We start from the raw sequence: 23653 nt of genomic DNA, 5'->3' as shown, positions 1-23653 counted from the left end.
TCATCGAAAGGGCCATATAGAAACCAGGTGCAGTAAAAGAAACTATAAACGACATTGTGCAAAACCTTACTTCAAGAAATACAGGTCTGGGGCATTAACGAAAAGAATATTGGTATCGCATAACAAAGCTCGAAGGTGCCGCCAGAGAAAGTACGTAACCTTGAATATTAATAAACACCGCACTCGACTTCAGCTTGATACGGCTTCTGATATTACTTTAATAAGTCCAGAAACTTGGAAGAAGATTGGGCGACCCACGGTGCATCGGACAACACAAATAGCACACAGTGCATCAGGTGGAAAGTTAAACATTGTTGGAGAGATACCTTGTATTGTGTCTAAAGATGCGGTAACAACAAATGCAACAGTGTATCTTACAAAGAAGCCAGCACTCGACTTAATGGGGTTGGATCTTATAGAAACACTTGACCTAGCAGACCACTCTATTAACAGTATCTGCAAACGAATCACAACTTACCACACCTCAGAGTGGAGTCAGGAAAATGCCATGCTACTCAAACACCAAGACGTGTTTAGAGAAGGATTAGGCGAATGCACGAAGGCTAAAGCAGTGCTAACTCTAAAGCCTGCAGCTACTCCCATTTTTCGTCCTAAAAGACCTGTGCCCTATGCTGCTCTTCCAATAGTCGAACAGGAATTACAACGACTTCAGCAAATGGGTGTTATCGAGCCTGTGAACTTCTCGAACTGGGCTGCACCGATCGTAGTGGTCAAGAAGTCGAATGGAAGTGTCCGTCTATGTGCAGACTATTCCACAGGATTAAATGAGGCTCTAGAGTCACATCAGTATCCGTTGCCCTTACCAGAAGATCTTTTCGCTAAGCTGAACGGTGGCAGATATTTTGCGAAATTGGACTTATCAGACGCATATCTACAAATCCCGGTATCTGATGAAAGCAAAGATCTTTTAACGATCAACACACACAAAGGTCTGTTCCGGTATAACCGACTACCTTTTCGGGTGAAGACAGCGCCTTCTATTTTTCAGCAAATTATGGATACCATGTTACAAGGTATTCCAGGGGCAGCAGCTTACTTAGACGACATCATAATTATGGCAGTAGATAAAATGGACCTGCAGAAGAAACTAGACCAGGTACTAGAACACATAGCCGATTATGGTTTTCGACTCCGAGCGGAAAAATGTGATTTCTATATGCAGCAAGTACGGTACCTTGGGTTCATAATAGATAAAGACGGAAGACGACCAGATCCAGAGAACATTGAAGCAGTGAAAACGATGCCTAGACCCAGGGACATTGCCACCCTACGATCATTCTTGGGACTGGTCAGCCATTATGATACCTTCCTTCCCGATCTCCATCGTCTACGTTCTCCACTAAACAACCTACTACAAAAGAATACGAGATGGAATTGGTCTGCAGACTGCCAAGCGTCTTTTGAGAAAATCAAGCAACTCCTGACATCCAATCTCTTATTGACACACTATGATCCTTCGCTACCGATAGTCGTCGCTTCAGATGCTTCTAACTATGGTGTGGGGGCAGTTATCTCTCACATTTTTCCTGATGGGTCCGAAAAAGCTATCTCACATGCTGCCAGATCTTTGACAACGACCGAAAGGAACTATAGTCAGATTGAAAAAGAAGCCCTATCAATTATTTTTGCAGTGAAAAAGTTCCATAAGATGATATATGGCCGACATTTTACTCTAATAACAGACCATAAACCACTACTTGCAGTTTTTGGATCAAAGAAAGGTATTCCGGTCCACACAGCTAACCGACTACAACGATGGGCAACCACGCTTCTGGCGTACGACTTCAAGATAAAGTATCAGTCTACTACTGCCTTCGGACAAGCTGACGCATTGTCAAGATTAATAGGCTCCCAATTAAAAACCCCAGAGGAGACTCTTGTAGCAAATATAAAAGCCGAAGGAGAAGTTCATCGGGTATTGGATGACTCAATCAATGGACTCCCAGTAACTTTCGAAACTATCAAGAAGATCACTGAAAGTGATGAGGTACTGAGTACAGTCAAATGCTATCTGTCGACCAAATGGCTAAACAATCGCCTTGACGGGGAACTTTTGCAATATTTTCGTCGACGGGACTCACTAATGGTTGTTGACTCGTGTATTATGTTCGGCGATCGAATTGTTATTCCGAAGTTATTACGTCACAAGGTTCTCAAGCAGTTTCACAGTGGCCATCCTGGAATAAATAAAATGAAGTCGTTGGCTCGTAGTTATGCTTATTGGCTGTCAATGGACAAGGATATCGAGAATATGTGCCGTAACTGTCCATCATGCATTCAAGCCGCTAAAAATCCTGTGAAATGCGAACCTCAGTACTGGCCTACGCCTGCAGGACCCTGGGAAAGAATTCATGCAGATTTTGCCGGTGCAATCCAAGGAAAACTGTTTCTAATTATCGTGGATGCATTTACTAAATGGCCGGAAGTATATACCATGCCAAATTGTACAACCTCGGAAACAATCTACAAGCTGTCTACCCTGTTTAGCTGTTACGGAGTACCAGAGACCTTAGTAACAGACAACGGCTCGCAATTCGCCGCAGAATCGTTCAAGCATTTCTGTAAAGCGAACGGAATAACTCATCTTCGTTCTCCACCCTATCATCCACAATCTAACGGACAAGCAGAACGCTTCGTGAACACCTTTAAACGAGCATTACTGAAGGGGGGAGCCGAAGGGCCGAGTAGGCAGGTGATCACGAAATTTTTAACATCCTACAGATCCACTCCGAATCCGAATGTTCCGGACGGCAAGTCTCCTGCGGAAGCCATGTTCGGAAAACGTGCCCGAACTGTCTTCAATGCCATGTTGCCATCCAAATTAGTTGATGAGCGCAGTCACAATCCAAGTATTCGGAACTTCAATGTCGGCGACAAAGTTTACATTAAATCCTACATCGGGAAGAACCGATGGGAGCCGGGAGAAGTTGTACAAAAATTGGGAAGAGTTCTGTACAGAGTTCGAGGAACTTTTGGGATATGTATACGACACACCAATCAAATCCTTAAAGGCAAAAGAACGATGCAGAATCGAAGTAACCCGCCGATTTTTCCGTTAGATTTAATCTTAGAGGCACAAATGCCAAAGAACACTGAAAGGAAGCCGTGGATAGGGAAGACGACGAGAATAATGGGACGACGTCGCAACCCAGTTGTCAAACTACAAGTTGACCCTAGAAAGAAATCTTATTCGGGGGAGGTGTTAAGTCGGCTTACAGTAAACTCTATCAGAGCCTCCAGAGGCTCATAAAGAGCCCAACCAATCAGCGATTAGTTAGAAGCTATGCTACTAAAATAACGAGGTCCTGATTGGCTATTTAACATACTGCTACTATGGAAACTCAAGGTCTTTTAATTATTATAAAACCCCTGTTTTTTCTGTACATAAATGAACCTTGTAGTAAAGTACTTCTCTCATACTCGTGTCTTCTCTCTGGTCTTCAAGTCGCTGAGTAGTGCTAGCCTGAGGTTATCCGAATAGCTTAGGATCTGAATAAAGCGTTCAACTTACAGCTAAGAAAGTTGAGTAACTCTTTGGGTTCGATTATTGTTGTTTAATTGAGATTACATACATTAGGTGTAAACATCGTATAGATAATCAAGAGGTCTAAGATAATGTATCCCGGAATGACAGAGTTGATAGTTTTATGAGGATTAGTATTTTACAGCGCTAGTTTTCATGGCTTGCTCATGTTGTACGCAGGTTATCAAGTCCTCCTATACTACACCAACACTTGAAGCGTATAGGAGAAATTGAAACATTACCGGTTCGTGATATAGAAGCTATTATGAGAACTATAATCCCCTAGTCCGTCACAAGGCGCTAAACAGGGTCCTATAAATACACCAACCCATTGGCTTTAGAACTCATCAAAGACGATTCAGAATAGAAGCAATTAGCCAACCTACCATGGTAAGATGTTATTATTAACTGAAATAAAATATATCTTGAATTCACTCAGTATTGTTTGTTTGAATCTTCCCATTGATGTTTAGGACTACAACTGGTAAGTCTCTTAATGGCATATGTGCAAACATCAATTGGAAGATTCAAACAAACAATAATAAGTGAATTTAAACTACACCCCATCGCACAAGCAAGTGGCTATTAGGACTCAGTAGCTGAGTGGATAATGCGATGGCGTTTGAAGCGAAAGGTACTGGGTTCGATTCCCAGAGTGAACATCAACTCTGCGATGCAGGTACATCCAGCTGACGAATCCCGAATAGGACGAAACACGCATCACACTGGATTCCACTGCTAGCCATTATCCATCTTTTCAAAATATATCTTGGTTGTAATTTTGCTAAGACTATATAATTTCATATGTATCATTGTTCTTTCAATTGACTATTCAATGTTTTAATCTGTATTCATTTTCCTCATTCTATAGTCAGTCAGTCACAACGTAGAACTTCGTATGTACGTACATCAGTTCGAATTGCCATACCACATTAGCACAGAGATGAAGTTGTCGATTCATATCTTATAGTGGTAGAGGTAGTAAGAGTATAAGCAGTGTTCCGAATGATTAGGGTTTGAAGATTTCATTCAAGGAGTATAATGCAGTGAAATAAATTTGGAAGGAGAAAAAGGATACGAACATGAAGAATTCAGAGGATTGGAATTTGGTAGAACACAAACAGTGGATGCACCTGCGCCATTGCAAACGATTTTGAGCCATGTCATTCAAGGTCTCTAACCATCGATTGCTATCATCTCGCGAATCCCAACCAGGAAGTCTACACCTACCATTATGGCTCAGTCCAATTGTCAGTGACTTCATGGATTTATGCCACGTTTTGGTCTGGTCGCTTTTAGTTTTCTTCCGACCTACTCCTACACCATAAAGCATTGCACGTCAGGGCAGTCGGTGGTTGGGCATACGTAACACGTGTCCCAGTCATCTCAACTGATCAAGTTTCACTACTTCATATATCGATTTGCCATCCTTACCTAGTACCCGTTTCCTTACAACTGCATTACTTACCCGGTGGTCCCAGAATATACGAGCAATGCTTCGAAGACATCTATGATCAAATACTAGTAGCCTACGAATATCCTCTACTCTTATCGGCCATGTTTCACCGCCATAAGTTCATAAAATTTTCCTTTCGTAACTGTATGATACACTTCTGAAAGGGTGTCTTATACAAAGAGTTTTTCTGTTCAATAATAATAATAACAGTAGTATCGATAGTTTATCAAATGATATCAATTATTCAATAGTGTATAGTAAAGTACTAATACTGACCTTACGAGCTAAATAATCATCTCTTACAAAATAAATTGGACAATCATAATCTGTAGATCGTTGTTCAACACAATCTAATAGTTTTTCAACACCTATATAAAAGAAAAAAAAAAGAATAGTTATTTGATAAGATGTCAAAAAGTACATGTATTAATAAACAATTTTCTATGCAAGATACTCATTATCCTTTCTTAGGGGGCCACAATCGGAGCCCTTGGTCTAAAGGTCTGATCCACAAGACAGTGGAGCATCATGAGGAGATGCAGTCCCATGCCAGACGGTGATCAACGAATGATTCATACGCCATTTGTTCCATTAGGATACTAATCCCATGTTCAACATTGATTTGGAATGAGGGTTTTCCAACTATCCTAGGCGAACTCTCCGTGTCCACTAATCCGGTTAAAGTGCCGGACATTCGCTTTTCGTCCTCTCAATTTCGTAAACAACACCCCCGCTATGAGAAGGCAGGGAGTAGAACTTCCCTGGCAGAGGCTATATACACGTGGCCATATGAGAGTATTTGGAGAGGGAGAGAGGAGTCTCCCCACTCTCGGCCGTACCAGGGCATTTGGAGGCTATAGACAAGACATCATTATCAAAAACTTGAACTACATTTGCTTTTAAGAATATTTTGCATTACTCTCTATAGTCTGGAACTATTCCCATTATTACACTTTATCTGAATGTTGATAATTTACACTTTTGAACTATCTAATTTGGAATTTCTTATCTTTATGCTTTTATCGATCGTTCCCCCTAAAATGTTCACATACCTATTCTATGAGTAGTGAATTCTATGAGTAATTCTAAAAATTAATTTAAAAGTAGTTCACACAATAGATTGACTTTAGTTAAACATAACCACTCTAAACATGACCGCATCGGATAGCTACTTTGTTTCGGTCTACGACTGTTAAACAATGTACAACCTACAAACCCTGAAAGCGTAGGATCATTGAGGAATGCATAAAATTCGGATTATTATTAGCCAAATATTTTACCTTGTAGTTTTACACGTTTACGCTATATATGAAGCGTGATAAATACAGTTCTGTGAATGTGATAAAACGTTTCTACATTATGATTTCTCAGGTATACATTAATCTCGATTCAAGCTATGAACAGCCAACTAATTTCGCTTAGTATAACATTAAAGTCAGTCAGTCAGTTACAACATAGAACTTCGTATGTACGTACATCAGTTCGAGTTGCCATACCACATTACCACAGAGATGCAGTTGTTGATTCCAATCCCATAGTGGTAGAAGTAGTAAGAGTATAAGCAGTATTCTGAATGATTAGGGTTTGAAGATGTTATTCAAGGAGTATAATACAGTGAAATAAATTTAGAAAGAGAAAAAGATAGGGACATGAGGAATTCAGAAGATTAGAATTTGGGAGAACACAAAGAGTGGAAGCAACCTTCGCCATTACAAACGATTTTGAGTCATGTCATTCAAGGTCTTCAACCATCGATTGTTATCATCTCGCGAATCCCAACCAGGTAGTCTACACCTACCAACATGGTTCAGTCCATTTGTCAGTGACTTCATGGATTTGTGCCACGTTTTGGTCTGGTCGCCCCTAGCTTTCTTCCAACCTACTCCTACACCATAAAACATTGCACATAACATTTAAGTACAATTTAGTTGATTAAGATAACGTTCTAGAATATAAACAAATGAAAATAAATCAATTGTATTCTTTATTATCGATAAAATGAATAATTCTTGTGTATTGACTTTTAATTAACTCCGCCTGTAGCCCCTCCGGAGGCTACTGCCGATCCCAAGTCCGGATAAAGGAGGAGGGTTGGGTATGGGGTAACTGACCCCATCCCGTATAAAACTAACTCGCTTATAATTCTCTGTTAATCATAAATTTTTGATGAATTCATGTAACTTCTTGTAAAATGTCTTTTACCAGTTGAATTCACGAGTCAATCTAAGTTAGACCAACATTGAAAACGTGGAAGCATTGGACAGCCATTTTGTCCTAGTATGGTACTTTCCAATAGTGAAAATGTGCGATCACGCACGCAAGACTCAAACCCTTTATCTTCCGCCTCGCTTGTGAACACCTAAACTCTGAACCACTGAGGCGGCATTCAACAGTGTTTATGTCTAACTTCGATCGACCCACGACCACTTGTAACTAGCTTCAAGATGAATTCTCTGGAATTCTAGTGAGAAGCCGTGTCCAATAGAGTCCAATCTGTATAGGGTGGAGACAGTTATTCACATCAGACAATGGACGAAAGGTTGCGTAATGGTGGTTGAACTTAGATTGACTCGCGAGCTCAACGGTTAAAAAATCACAATCTCCACAAATCACCATCTCGAAATGCATTTTAAACTATGAATTCGAATCGAATCAGTCAAAAGAAAGGATTTGTCGATAAATACCAATTAGCATTTTCAAACTGTTTAGGTAATGTTGAAAGTGCCATACTGAATAAGCGATTTTCAAGAATACACTAAAACTTATATAAATACCCACGTTTTTCTAGATATCAACGTTGGTATCAGTGGGGAATAAACCTTTGAATTTTTTTGTCTTCGCGACAGTTATGAATTGTGTCAAGAACCGCTGAGGTTATAGTAAATGTCCAGTTGAAGAGTGTTCGAGTCTATGCACTATTAAGTTGATATTTGTAATTCCACATCTAGAACGCGACTAAAAGTAGCTGCTACCTTGTCATGACCATCAGGTTGGAACATCAAAAAAATCTAATCGAGCTATTACTGCCTGGAACACTTGCTTCCTTAGGTCCTAACACTACAGGAGGGTTAATCGGAGAACTATGAGACTAAAAGTAGCAAATTAAGATCTGATTGCAAGGTTATAAGCTGACTGTACAAAAGAATCAATATCAGAAACGATGCCTCCTTTTCACAAAGGAAAGAAGGGGTTAAAGAAGGTCGCTCCTAAAATGTTATAGGTCATCTTACCTTCCTCCATAGACCTCCGTCTATAGGCAGTAAGGCCTTAAAATTACTGAGCAAATTCATTTGCAACTAGAAACACAAAATATCACGTGTGAACTCAAAAACACTTTGGCAGGTTTTATGGTATCCAGATCCAACGAACAGATAACGGTAGCTGTTTACTACATTGTCGCCCAGATAAAAGGTTATCCCTAACAGTACAAACTTTAAGCGTAAAGAAAGAAACTATAATGTGGTGAACCTCCACACTAACATGATGATGAACATCAATAGATTGTGTCACCATCACCAACCGTTTAAGGGAATCAATAGAAGACTGACGTCCCCCACTGAAAAACATACTTGAAATTTAATCATGTCCTACCCTAATGAGAGCACTTATTTCCATGCGCTTTACTAGAATAGGGAAATTCTCAGTAGGAACATTCTCTAGATATAAATTTGAAGATAAAAAGGTGAACGATACATCCAGGAAAAATTTAGCCAATAATTAAGTTGATCATAAAGAAACAGCCTGGAACGATATCCAAATACCTGTCGGTACATAAGTAACAATTATCAGTAACTCAAATCAAAAGGTTGGGGATGACCAGTAGATTTTGATGGCACCTACTGAATTTATAGATGCTCGAAAATCCATTCCATCAACCTTGGAGAGTGATAAAGTTCGAAGATAACTCAAACGTAAACTAATAAAAACTTTGAACAATCATAGTGAGCATTGGTAAAAGATGAAAACAAAAGAGATGGAAAAGGAAGTGGGCTATGAGTGACAATAGACAGCTCTACCGAATGATCAAGGAAATAGATGTTAAAAACGCAGATTTTGGTGAGAATGTCTCGAAAAGAGCGAAATCTTAATCTATTCTAAATCTAGGGGGTTAGATAGACAGGTAGAACTCTTTAGCAAACAATTCAACAGACTTGGAGTTACACTTTAATTACTGTATATCTTCAACTAAACTGAATGGTAAATTGTCATGTTTCCTAACTTTTAGTGGGGTTGAAAAGGCAGCACCCAATATAAAACGAAGATCATTGAATTCTGCTTGATTAAATTTGGAGGTCTAAAGGAAGGATAGGAAAGTTTAAGCAGTAAAGCTGACTAAGATATTGGCTTAAGTTTGGAAACTGCACGTTATTCTATCTGATTAGTATCGATTGTTTCTGTTTATGAAAAAGGAAACAACACATCTTAAGATAACCAGAGAGGGATCAGCTTGACTAATATAACCTCTAAAATTATATTTAATAATCCCTTAACGGTTACCTAGTGCAATAACGATTCCTAGAAAGCCAATCAGGTTTCATGTTTGAACCTGGGATTCTCACTATCCTCATTTTTAAATACCTCTGTCTATGATGTCCTAGAAATAAATGCTTCTTGAACCAACCCTTCAGGGGTCAATCTACTACCAAGAAGTTCACTCATCGACTCAGAACACACGCATTATATTATCCTATTTGGTGGAGACCCCAACAAAGTTTAGTATTTTGATCGATTTGAGCGATAATGCTAACTTAAGGAATGGGCAAGATGCCCATCTTCCAATCAAAGGTGCTGAATAATGGGTGTAAATCCCTTCTATTCTACTCTACAGCATTGAAACATAGTATATGAGAGTAGAGAACACGGGCTGAAGGCTTTTAATCATCGGTATCTTTAAAGTATTGCTCGCGTTTCTTGACACAACCGAATGAGCAATGTTAGGGTTAGGCATTGGATACTATCAAAAGGTGACAAATAGACTAATGAGGTTGTAAATTCTTATCGACTAAGATGATCAGAATATATGTTACGTATTCCTAATCACCATTCACCTTGACAGGCGATAATGATTTTTCTGAGAATTGGTTAGAAGAAAGCTAATGACGTTCAAACCAAGAAATTGCATTATTCTATGGAGTCATTGACTGTTGAACAGAGCTGTGCAGGTAGATGCGGACTACCCAGTTGTCGTCTACACAATAAAAACAATCAGCGGCGGGATATTATAGGTGGCATGACTCAAAATCTCTTACATTGGCACAGAATCAGCAACTATTTATCTTTCCTTGGGTCTTGAATACTGGTATTTGTTCATAAACACTTTTCCACTGTTTCTTTTCGGATTTTATTCACAATCCTCGACTTTATGTTGCCATTGCTGCTAAGTCTATTCTATTATATATCTTGTTAATTTCATTTTGTCGTGTCGATCAGGTATGGTAACCTGTACCAGTGCATATTTGTACCAAACTGTGTTAATATTGAAGAAGGGTTGACTAACTTTACATCAGGATGTATATGAAGAACAAAAGAGATCATTTAGTTATCTAGCTGTATAAAGTGATTTATGGAAGGCATGATTAAACCTTACTACCCATTATATGAAAGCTGATTGTTTTGACTCTTAAGTGAATGAATCAATACAAATGACAAGTAATTAATAAACAACTAAATGTCAATCAACTATTTTCTAATAACTAGTTCAATACTTTAAACATTATAAATTCAATAGAAAACATTGAATAATTAGGTTATAATGAAATAAATGACTATTAATAGTTCATGAATACACTTTTCTCATCGTAACTAGATTATTTATTTATACACATAAATATTGGTACAAAGGGGGAACCAGATATAGATATGCGCCGCATAAATCTCATTTGATTTGTGTGAGGACTGTGATACTACCCAGGTGCCCAAACTGAAGCAGGTGGTTTTCTTAAGGAGCCACGCCCGGAGCCTTTGACCTAAAGGTCTGATTCATAGGGCAATGAAGCATTGTGAGGAGATACGGTCCCATGGTAGCCGGTGACCAACGATTGATTCATACGCCATTCGGTCCATCAGGATACTGGAGCCCATGTGCACCATTGGTTTGGAATCAGGGTTTTCCAACTTCCCTAGGTAGATCCTCTGTACCCACCAACCCGGTTAAAGCGCCGGACATTCGTTTTTCGTCCTCTCAATTTGTAAGCAATACCCCTGCCACGATAAGGCAATGAGTAGGACTTGTGTGGGAGAGGCTATATACGCGTGGCCATGTGAGAGCATTTCGAGAGCGAGAGCGAACTCTCTCCACTCTCGGCCGTACCAGGGCATTTGGGGGCCATCTTAACTAGAATTACTATGTAAACAAGCAGATTGAATATCAAATACGATCATGATAGACAGAGCTTATGGTTATTGTCAATTATCAAATATTTTTTCTATTACACAACGATATAAGTCAAGTAACTATTTAAAACCAAAAAATTAGTAATTAGCTGGTTTGTCGTTTTTTTCAAGTTGAAAATCATCAAGGATATGAACACTTATGAACTGATAAACTATTGAGAATTTTTTATGTTAGTTCGTTGCTCATCCTCATCAAGTCAATTTGTAGCGATGGCTCAGTAGTTAGAGCGTCTGGCTTTCGGCCAGTAACTAGCAAGTTCGAACCTTTCCTAATTACTTAGGTTTGGGAAACTGGTTACTATCACTAGTCCTTCAAATGAGTGTGTACACAAATCTGTACCCTGTAAATTAATTGAATAAAATCATGACCCTCATACAGGATTTGTGCGATACCATATAATGCTTAGATATTATCATCAAAAATATATATATCTCATATTCTTCATCGTTTACTTCAATTACATCAGTTTCTCTTTCCTTTTTTTTTAACTATCTGTCTTACGCTTTACATTCTACTATCATGGATATCAGTATATTCCCTTATTCTTTACCTTTTCATCTTGAAAAATTTACCATTATACTATGCTATGATTTGATTTGTGATAATAACATAGACAATCTATATGCATTTACATTGAAATATTGTATTATCTATAACTAACCAAAATAATATGACCGGAAACAGAATAATTTACATTTGAACAATATTGTTTTAATATAAGAATATTAATTCAATTTGATAGAATACTAAAATCATTTATTGAGCTTTGAATTAATGATGTTAAATAAGCCTAAGCAATTATATTATCAGAAGGGGTTTTTGTGAAGATTTTAGTAATATTATATAATTGAAATCATGAGTCAATTGAAGCTAGACCATCATAGAAACCTGGAAGCACTGAACAGCCGTTTCGTCTTATTGTAAGACTTCTCAGTAGTGCGCATCCATGATCCCACCTTGCGAGATTCTAACTTAGGACCTATCAGTCTCGCGCCAGAGCACTTAAACACTAAACCACTGAGCCGATCGGCATCCAACGGTGTTAATGTCTAACTTCAACCAATCCACGAAGTTGAGCAACCGTTCACAATTGTATTTAGTGAGTTATTATCTCATAACAGACCTGGTTGAACTCCACTGGTCATTATTTATCACTAGAACTGGAAATATCTCTTGAAGTCAGTCAGTGAGCATATGATTATTATCAGAAGGAGTATTGTGGAGATTTCAGTAATTTATACAGTTAAAATAATGGGTCAATTGAAGCTAGACCACCATGGAAAACCTCGGTTCGAATTTCGTGAGGCGAGATTGTGGATGCGCACTGCCACTGAGGAGTCCCACAATAGGACGAAACGGCCGTCCAGTTCTTCCAGGTTTTCCATGGTGGTCTAGCTTCGATTGAGAAGGATTTCAACTATAGAAATATTTGGCTGATATATTACAAAAAAGTGACATCATTGTGAAAACATTCAGAAGAGATTTTTATTGAAAAAGTAAAACAAATATATTCCAAATCGAAAACAAATTGGAAAAAGGCTAATCATAACACTCCGCTAGGAAGGTCCTACTCACTTCGTTCTCGTGGCATCAAAGTTGTCTACCAAATTGAGAAGACGAAAAGCAAATGTCCGGGGCTATAACAAGGTTGGTGAATGTGGAGGATTCACTTAGGAGAGTTGGAAAATCCTGTTTCCAAACCAATAGTGAACATGGGTTGTAAGAATCTGAGAAAACAAATGGAGAATGAACCTAGTGTTGGTCACCGACTACCATGAGACTGTATCTCATAAAGTTGCTCCACTGCCATGTGAATTAGACCTTCAGGTCTAAGGCTCTAGGTGTGGCCCTTTAAGAATATCATGTGCTTCTGTTTGGACACCCGGACAGCATCATAAATCAAGTGAGTTGTGTGACGCATATGTATTTAGTGTCCTTTTGTACCAATATTTATATGTTCAAATAAATAAATAATCATAACACTCAATCTAAAGATGTACATGTTTATGCATGCACCTTTGCAATGGCGAAGTCGCATCCACTCTTTGTGTTCCACCAAATTCTAATCTTCTGAATTCTTCATGTCTCTATCTTTTTTCTCCTTTCAAATTTATTTCACTGGATTATACTCCTTCAATAACATCTTCAAACCCTAATCTTTCCTATTACTGCTTATACTCTTACTACTTCTACCACTATGGGATTGGAATCAACAACTGCATCTCTGTGGTAATGTGGTATGGCAACTCGAACTGATGTACGTACGTACGTACAAAGTTCTACATTGTGACTGACTGACATGTTTTTGCAGTAAATGACATATGAAACCTAATAATACATACTAGAAAGGTCGTTGATGGTGCCATTTTAATCTACTGTCAACGTTCAAATGAGATATGAATGTGAATGATAACTTGATTGGAAATATAGTTTTTCAGCTACACAGAAACCATTATTTCACAATATATAATGCTTAATACATCTACTTAAAACAGAGTTATTATCATGTTACATAAATGACTATTTTGATTTTGAAAATAAACAACTTAATTGACAAGCCCTAATTTGATACGTTATAGAAACATGCTGTAAACAACAGAATGATTTCAACTGGAATGCTGAAATCAACTAGTTGTTACATTTCATAAGAAGACTCTTAGCAATGGGTATCCCCTGAATTTCGTCAAGTAGAGCTCAGGATCATCGTGTGGTGTGGTCTACTTATATCCATATAAGTAGTATATGGTGATCGTCAGACATTGAATGTATTTTGGCAGACGACCGATAAGGAAAGAACTTAAATGAAGCTCAATTGGTAGGAAAATGCATGAACAATGGAATTAGGGAAGATGAACTGATATTTACAGAAGAAACAGTGAAGATTGAGACAATTGATTGATAGTTTGCAAATTAACTGTTAGTTGTATGATCATCAGAATTTAGTGAGATAGTCTGTAACTTGTGCTTAAAACATTCGATTGTCCCAAACCAGTCTTCCGTTCACAACAATCGGACTTAATAATGAGGATGTTTACTACTAGATCATTAAATTGTCATAGAAAATTTAAGAATTATAATTTTCAAAGTGAACATTTTCTGTGTCTACGCAAAATACTCAACATTCACTGGCCGGATACTATCAGCAACAGCCCTCTGTGAGAGAAGACAAACCAGCATCCAGGTGAAAACAAAATCAGGAAAAGTCGTTGGAAGTGGATAAGACACACACACTAAGGAAATCATCGAAATGCATCATGAGACAATCCCTCACTTGGAATCCGGAAGAGAAGCAAAAAAGAGAAAGGCCAAAGAACACATTACGCCGGGAAATAGAAGCAGATATTAAAAGGATGAATAACAACTGGAAAGAACTGGAAAGGACTGCCAAGGAAAGGGTTGGATGGAGAAAACTGGTGTGCGGCCTATGCTCCTCCACGAGGGGTAACAGGCGTAAGTAAGTAAGTAAGAACATTTTCTGTAGATATCTTATTTACTACAAATAATTTGTCGAATAAAACCCAGAATTTTGTATAGTTTAAAGCAAGGTAAAGGTAATATATAAAAGAAAGGTTGAATATAAGGATATAGTATAAGAAGGAAAACAGATATGAAGGAATATTAATCTCACGGTTCAAAGGAAGATAGAGAGTGTATACACCTACACCATTGTGATCGATTCTGACCCATGTCAACCAGAGTCGGGTTAGCAAGGAAATCCTTCATTGAAATTAATTAACTACCAAATCGATAAGAAATAGAACATCTATCCAGGTCGATCCCTAAAATCATCGACTGAAAACTCAAAGGTAAATCTAAAAGGATTGATTAATCAGTTTTGTATTATAATTTTACAGATTCATTCATATCATTTACTGAGAGTGAGAGAGACGGTAATTGGTCAACCACTTAGTTTAAATTAAATGTTTATTTAAGAGATTGATTGGGAATTAGATTGGATATCAAAAAAAAAGAAGTGAACTGATCAATATAATTCAGTAATTTAGTTTACAATTTTATAGAATAAAATTAAAGATATTCCAATTGTAAAAAGATTGAAGTGAAACTAGATTTTCTGTATTAAGGTTTCCTGGTACGGTCGAGAGTGGGGAGATCACACCCTCTCGAAATGCTCTCATATGGCCACGCGTATATAGCCTTTACCAGGGAAGTCCTACTCACTGCCTTCTTGCCACATTACTGTTGTTTACGAAATTAACAGGACGAAAAGTGAATGTCCGGCGTTTTAACCGGGTTGGTGGACACGGAAAGTTCACCCAGGAGAGCTAAGAAACACTGATAGCAAACCAACGATGAAAACGGGCTCTAGAATCCTAAGGGAACAAATGGCGTATGAACCAAATGTTAACGGCTACCATGGGACTGCATCTCCTTTTGATGCTCTACTACCTTGTGGATCAGACCTTTAGGTCAAGGGCTCCGGGTGTGGCCTCCTAAGAAAACCACATGTTTCGGTCGGGGCACCCGGGCAGTATCATAACCCTCACACAAATCAAATGAGAGTTGTATGGCGCATATATATATATATATGGTGCCCGTTTGTACTAATATTTATGTGTTTGAATAAAATAATTTGTGCTTAAATACATTAGATGGTCCCCACCCGTATTCTGTTCACTACAAAACTATCAAGCTACACTATTCTACAATAAAAACAGTTTTCGTTGCATTTTTTTCAAAAACATACAGAAGTACTTTCCTAAAGTAAATTCAAGCCTATAGAATGTAATGAATACTGGACAAAGAATGCTTTCTTCTTTTTTTTTTGTTGAAACAAAAGAAGAATAATTTAGTCTATTCATTGAACCTATTCAATATGGTTATTTATCCAAATCCAAACACACACACATACACATACACACATACATATATATATATATATATATATATAAACCAAGTTACACCTTTATAGATGAAAGACAACACGCTAGAAGTACATGATACATACATTATTTTTTTCTACAAATTTATCTCCAAGATAACAACAACAATAAATCAATAATAAATAAGAATAATAATCAATAAAAAAAATTTTTTTCTTGTTTCTGAGTAAATATACAAAAAAAAATCTTTAACTAATATGCCCATTATTTCCTCTATTTTTTTTGTTTTTTCTTCTTTTTTTTCCTTTCTATCAATCGTATCCATTTTTTTTTTAACAAAAAATAAGAAAGTGATAGTAACAAAAATCAATTTAAGTTACTAATGTGAAGGTGTAAAAATGATTGTACTTTTAGTGAATGAATTCGAAATAATGTTTCCAAACAACAACAACAACAAGGAGAAAACTAGATTATGAAAATTTCAATGTATCACTTTCTGAATGGGTTTTTAGTGGAGATTTCAGTATTTTCATAGTTTAAATCATGAGTTAATTGAAGCTAGACCATCATGGAAAACCTGGAAGCATTGGACGACAGTTTCGTCCTATTATAGGACTCCTCAGCAGTGCGTATCCACGATCCCGCACTCGCGAGATTCGAACCCAGGACCTATCAGTCTCGAGTCAGTGCACTTAACCGATAGACCACTGAGCCGGTATCCAACGGTATGAGATACAGTCTCATGGTAGTCGGTGACCAACAATAGGTTCATACTTCATTTGTTTCCTCAGATTCCTACAACCCATGTTCACCGTTGGTTTGGAATGAGGGTTTTCCAACTCTCCTATGTGAATCCACCATATCCCCCAACCTTGTTATATCAACGGACATCCAGTTTTCGTCTTCTCAATTTGGTAAACAACATTATTGCCTCCAGAAGGCAGTTGGTTAGGACTTCCCTGTCAGTGGCTGTATACGCATAACCATGTGAGAGTATTTCGAGGATGAGAGTTAACTCTTCCCACCCTCGACCGTACCACGGCATTTCCTATTCCATGTTAATTAGAATACTTATCTAAGCGACTTGTTCTTTTATATATTAGACTGATATATAATAAACGTATTTCAAATATAAACTATAGTTAATTTTTTTCCATGTTTCTTGTGTTGGAGATAGATAATAATATGTTGATTGATTATGTTTCTTTATTCAAAACAGTTCGCATATTGTTATAACTTGTGATTGCCTAGATGTTATGTCAATGTATGACGTAATAATATCGCCAATTAGAGAGCAATGATTTATTGATCGGACCAATGATACACAAAAGCCGCATGAGAAGTCTAGAGTATTCTATCTATCCTGCTTTCTGCCTAGCTCAGCCAGTTAAGTCCTGAACACCCTCTACAATATGAATCATTATGTTTCAAACATACTGAGTTCATATACCAAACAGACTGACTACACCGTACCAATAAAATAGAAAATAACATTTGTACATGATGCAGCCAGATGTGGCTGTGAATGTTAGAGGCAGTAATTAATAGACTAGGGATAACTCAAGAATGGTTAATCGTATAACAATAGTTCCATAGGTTAAAATAAAGCTCATAATAAGGGGGACATGAATATGAATAGTTTAGTTAGTTAACAATTATGCAATAAAAATATATGTTATTATCAGAAGGGTTTTTGTGGCGATTTCAGTATTTTCATAGTTTAAATCATAAGTTGATTGAAGCTTATAATAATAAAAACATATAACTAACCTAAGAATGGTCGTCCTATTGTGGGACTCCTCAGTGGCAGCGCGCATCCGCGATTCCACCTCGCGAGATTCGAACCCAGGACCTATCAGTCTCGAGTCAGTGCACTTAACCGATAGACCACTGAGCAGGTATCCAACGGTGACTGACTTCAAGATACATGTCCTGGAGTTCTGGTGGGAAGCAGTGACCAGTGGAGATCAACCAGGTCTGTTGGGAGATATCAACTCACTGATGACATTGGTGAATGGTTGCTCAATTTCGTGGATCGATTGAAGTTAGACATTAACACCGTTGGATGCCAGTCGGCTCAGTGGTCTGTCGTTTGGGTGCTCGCGTGCGAGACTGATAGGTCCTGTGTTGGAATCTCTCGAGGCGAGATTGTGGATACGCACTGCCACTAAGGAGTCTTATAATAGAACGAAACGGCTGTCCAATGCTTCCAGGTTTTCCATGGTGGTCTAGCTTCATTTGATTCATGATCTCGACTATTAAAATAAATATTAAGGTGAACAAAATAGAAAAAATGCGTTTAAGAATTCCATTTTTGTTCTTAAATAGGCTTTTATAAAATGTTAGAAGTGACAGTAATAGGATGTTTTCCGTTACGTAATCTAGTTGAAATTTAAAAGCTTTACCAAGAAGAGATAAATGAGATGCATTCGAAACATTCTCACTATAATTAATTGAATAATAAAATTAAGAAGAGGTCAAAATTCATTGGTTACCAAAGGAGATGAAGATTAACCAATGACTCATTGTCAATACAAAGGTCAGGTTCAAGCCTCCATAAATTTTAATAATGTCGAAATAGCTTGTTTGTTGATTATTTTGAATGCATTCATTGCATATACTTTACATCTTAGCTTGTGTTGTGTAATAGAATGAATTCAGTTCACACGTCTTTTCTTACTAAACCTTTTAGATTTTCATGACACACCAAGAATCAGACTAAAGGGGAATATAATCAAAACAATTATACAGATAATAACAAGTTAAAAGTCAACATTAAACAATCAAAATCGAGTTCGACAAGACAAACTGTTAGACATATATGAAAAAATTTGGGATACTTCATATCTACCTAATATTTGTGGTAATGATGTTATTCAGAACAACAATAAAAGCTTAACGACTAAATCATACAACTTAAAGAATGAAACTCTACTAAAATTATTCACCTGAGCTACAAATCCTTATTTATTTATTTAAACACATAAATATTGGTACAACGAAGCACCAGATAAATATGCGCCTCACAAATCTCATTTGATTTGTGTGAGAGTTGTGATACTGCCCAGGTGCCCAAACCGAAGCAGGTGGTTTTCATAGGGGGCCACACCCCCGAGCCTTTGACCTAAAGGTCTGATCCACAAAGCAGTGGAGCATCGTAAGGAGATGCAGTCCCATGGTAGCCGTTAACATTTGGTTCATACGCCATTTGTTCCATCAGGATACTGGGGCCCAGGTGCACCATTGGTTTGGAATGAGGGTCTTCCAACTCCCCCAGGTGGATCCTCCACATCCACCAACCCGGTTAAAGCGCCGGACATTCGCTTTTCGTCCTCTCAATTTCGTAAACAACAGTATTGCCACGAGAAGGCAGTGAGTAGGACTTCCCTGGCAGAGGCTATATACTCGTGGCCATGTGAGAGCATTTCAAGAGGGAGAGCGAACTCTCCCCACTCTTGGCCGTAGCAGGGCATTTGGGGGTCCTTACCATTTCAACATTAAACATTTAACATAATGAAACCTATTAGCTTTTATATAACTAAAGATAAACTAACAAAATACAGTGGAATTTAATATAGTCTATCATCAATGTCATTCTTTGCTTGACTTAAATTTATGAAAGCAACCAATTCCATAGAAATTTATCAATATTTACTTTTAGTTAGTATGTGTTATTTAGCAAAACCATTGTTTGTGTATGGATTTAAATAGTTCGAATTCCTTTATAAGTTACATATTTTATATAACATCATCAAAGCGGAGAACAAAGATCAACATTAGATAGTACATGATTTAGAATCGAAGAAAAAATGATTATTTTATTTACGTATAGTTGAGATCATGAATCAATTGAAGCTAAACCAACATGGAAAACCTGGTAACATTGGACAGTCGTTTCTTCCTATTGTGGGACTCCTCAGCAGTGCGAATCCACAATCCCGCCTCATGAGATTCCAACCCAGGGCCTATCAGTTTCGCGCGCGAGCGCTTAACCTCTAGACCACTGAGCCGGCATCCAATGGTGTTATTTTCTAGCTTCAACCGATCCACGAAAGTGAGTGACACATTCACCGATGTCTTCAGTGAGTTGATATCTCACAACAGACCTAGTTGAACTCCACTGGTCACTGTTTCTCACTGGAACTTCAGGAAATACCTCTTGAATCGTGGATGCGCACTGCTGAGCAGTCCCATAATAGGACGAAACGTCCGTCCAATGCTTCTGGGTTTTCTATGGTGGTCTAGCTTCAATTGACTAATGATGTCAACCATATAAAATGACTAAAATCTTCACAAAACCCCCTTCGATTTTATTTACATTAAATATCGTTTAAAATTCTCAAGTTTTGATACCTAACAATGGATTGTAGAGTAACAATACTCTCATGTATTCGATTCCATTAGAAACATAGATGGAATCGTCTAATCAAAGAAATTATAGAATAGTTGTTGAGTGATTAAAGCATTAGGCTCTCAACCAAGAAGTTGCAACTTCAAACCCTAGTCCATTCATTAGCTGTTGAACAAACAATATGGTTGAAAAACACTAGCATACAATATATACTCTTTATATTAAGAATATATATCATACATTAAACTCATTAACTTAATTCGAGTTAGTTAGCAAATCGTGTATGTGTTGGGGGGGGAAGAGAAGTTAAACAGACACTACTTAATTTCGGAGCCAGGGTAATTATATTTGAACTGAAATGTGCAACTAAGTGATAGGATGTCAAACACAAAAGGCACTAAGTTGTAAATCAGTATTAGTATTTAGATGAGGTAGTGTGTTTAAATGGGTAAAAACATTAGTCTTTCAACCTCTCTTTAGCAAGTTTCAACTCCAATCCATGTCGCTTTAAGCAATCAAGTAGTATTAAAAACAGTTGGAGAAGTAGTGCTGATATCAGTATTATTAAGACCTACACACAAAGTGTAACTCAAACTCAAACACACGATTGTGTACATGGTAACTATTTAACTATAAATTAATTACTTAAATTATATGAGCTGTCTAATAAAGACGTAGATTGAACTACATCAAGTTTTTGTTAAAACGTATCAAAAAATCTTAATAAAAAACCATGAAATACTAAGAGTTGCCGGTGAAGATAGTGTATTGGATAGAACAGTTTATTGTAAATGGATCCAAAGTTTCAGTGTATGCTATGGAGAATATAAGAATAAAGTAAGATCATGATGACCATCGGTTACCCAATCTGATGTAACTACTGTATGTGTGCAGTCACTTGTACTTTCAAATAGCCGATTCATGATAAAAAATGATTATTGACTGATTAAATTTATGAAAATTATCTGTACGGTTGATCTTGATGACACACTTAGAATTGTGAAAAAAAAGGGTGAAAAAATGACAAAGCAGCTAAAGAGCCGAACTTCGAAGCATTTTCATGAATGTTTTGAATAGTGGAGACGGAGATAGGATAAGTTAACTGGCACAAGTGAGGAGTATTTTAAATACGATAAGGATGACGTTTCCTAAACTGGCGAGACTAAACTTTATGGACGACCTTTGAACGAACCTCAAATGACCTTGAGAAATATTGGCCAATTAGAAGACAGTTAGTATACAGTAAAAATATATTATACAAAACTAAAAAATTAAAGCGGATACTGTTCTTTTACATGACTCAAAAACTTCTCAAGGTCAGATATAGGTTCACAAGTTCTAAAATCATAGTGCGTACAGTAAAGGAATTCATCCATATGGCTCCATAGTAGTCGACCTCTGGGGCCATGATAAGGTTTCAAAACTTCTTCTAGCCTCGAACACATAGCTTCAATGTTGTTGGTATGTTAGTATGGTTTAGGGTTAGGGTTAGGATTAGGGTTAAGGTTTGGGGTTAGGGTTTTAACCTTAATCGTGATCGAGCCGTGACCTTGAAAACCCGCGATGGCTTCATCCATAAAGTTTAGTCCCACCCCTAAACTTTGCAAAATATGCAATATATGACCTTCATTCGTTTATTTATTGAACAGAGAGTGTATAATAAAGCAAATGAGATTAAATAAGAGCTAAAGTATCACATAAAAATGAAATGACATCTTTTACACTAAAGTAATCACTAATAATACTTACCTAAAATTTCTTTCAGTTTTTGTTTTATTTCTTGAAACGTTTTAGACTTGCAACACTCTGTAACACCATCATTGAATAATTGTAAAAGAAGTTCACATATATGTGGATTTGGAAAAAGAATTTCAGTATTTAGTTTTTCACATTCAAAATTGACAGGTTCAGCTATAATAAAAGTGTTTAAGTAGTATGTGAATGTAATCATACTTACTTAATGATATATTATCACCATATAAACCAGCCATAACACAACGAAGTGATTTAATAGTTCTAGCAATGAAAGTGGTCCTTAAACTAACGAAAGAATAACACAGATTTATGCGTATGATTTGGAATAGACATACTAAAATTGTGATGGTTGAAATGTATATGGTAAGAAATTAGAATTCTCTTTATATTGTTTTTTTAAACGAATACCTAAATTAAAAGCATCTTGTTGACCACCTTTGGTTAATTCACCAACTTTATTTCCACCCTAAGATCAAATTCGTTTTTTAATGATAACAAAGACGAAAGGTCTTACAGGTAAGATAAATAATTTATCTAAATAGTCAGGAGATAATTGAACTTGTTTCTGTGTAGAAATATCAATTAAACAATAAGGAAATAAAGTATGTGGTAGATCGGTAGATATTTCTGGAGTCCATAGAGCCTGGAATAGAATAATATACCATAGTTATGGTAATATATATATGTACCTCAGGAAAAATAGGTGATTTTACATGAAATAAAGGTGTTCGTGCACCATGACGAAAGAAAACTTGAACTTGTAAAAGTTTCATTGAATTTTCCCTAAAAATTATAATATTATCATTGGATTAAATATACTCACATAGTAAAATGTATTGCACACTTATATAAACTGAGAAAATCTTAAAGAGCTGAAATAGAAGGAAAAAAACAAACAGTAATATTACATTTTGATAATTTTTAAAAATATTATGAACACTATTCGGATAGATGGTTTACATATATGTTGTTTAATATCAAGTAATCTAGAAAGACCAGAATGAGATACAGTTTTACGAGACACCATACATAGTTAATCAAGTGAAAAGAATAGCAAGTTACTTACTTATGCCTGATACTCACAATGGAGCATAGGCCGCCGACCAGCATTCTTCAACCCATTATGTCCTGGGCCTTCCTTTCTAATTCTATCCAATTTTTGTTCATTCTTCTCATGTCTGTCTGTATCTGTCGGAGTAATAAGTTCTTTGGTGTTCCTCTTTTCCCTTGGCCTTCGGGATTCCATATGAGAGCTTGTCTTGTGACGCAGTTGGGTGATTTCCTAAATATGTGTCCTATATGGCAAGTTACT

The 23653-nt window shown here is 37.0% G+C and overlaps 1 protein-coding gene and 2 non-coding genes across 3 annotated transcripts; 2 read left to right on the top strand and 1 right to left on the bottom strand.

Moving 5' to 3' along the window:
- The first annotated feature begins 4136 nt into the window (after window positions 1-4136).
- Smp_tRNA_02379_Gln_TTG.1.1 lies at window positions 4137-4203 on the top strand. The gene has a single exon. It is a non-coding gene (tRNA).
- Window positions 4204-5240: 1037 nt separating this feature from the next.
- Smp_139900 (putative lysophosphatidic acid phosphatase) lies at window positions 5241-23114 on the bottom strand (the record flags this gene model as incomplete). Its single annotated transcript, XM_018795270.1, has 6 exons — window positions 5241-5368; window positions 22336-22497; window positions 22544-22626; window positions 22677-22807; window positions 22856-22984; window positions 23031-23114. The coding sequence occupies 6 exons, from the start codon at window positions 23112-23114 to the stop codon at window positions 5241-5243; spliced, it is 717 nt and encodes a 238-aa protein (XP_018649599.1).
- On the top strand, window positions 11598-11670 carry Smp_tRNA_00058_Glu_TTC.1.1. Its single transcript has one exon. It is a non-coding gene (tRNA).
- Window positions 23115-23653: the final 539 nt, after the last annotated feature.

This window comes from Schistosoma mansoni, chromosome 2 (genome assembly GCF_000237925.1).
Source record: "Schistosoma mansoni strain Puerto Rico chromosome 2, complete genome".
NCBI classification, from domain to species: Eukaryota; Metazoa; Platyhelminthes; class Trematoda; order Strigeidida; family Schistosomatidae; genus Schistosoma; species Schistosoma mansoni.
The sequence above is the reverse complement of the archived record's forward strand: the minus strand, read 5'-3'. Positions and strand labels throughout refer to the sequence as shown.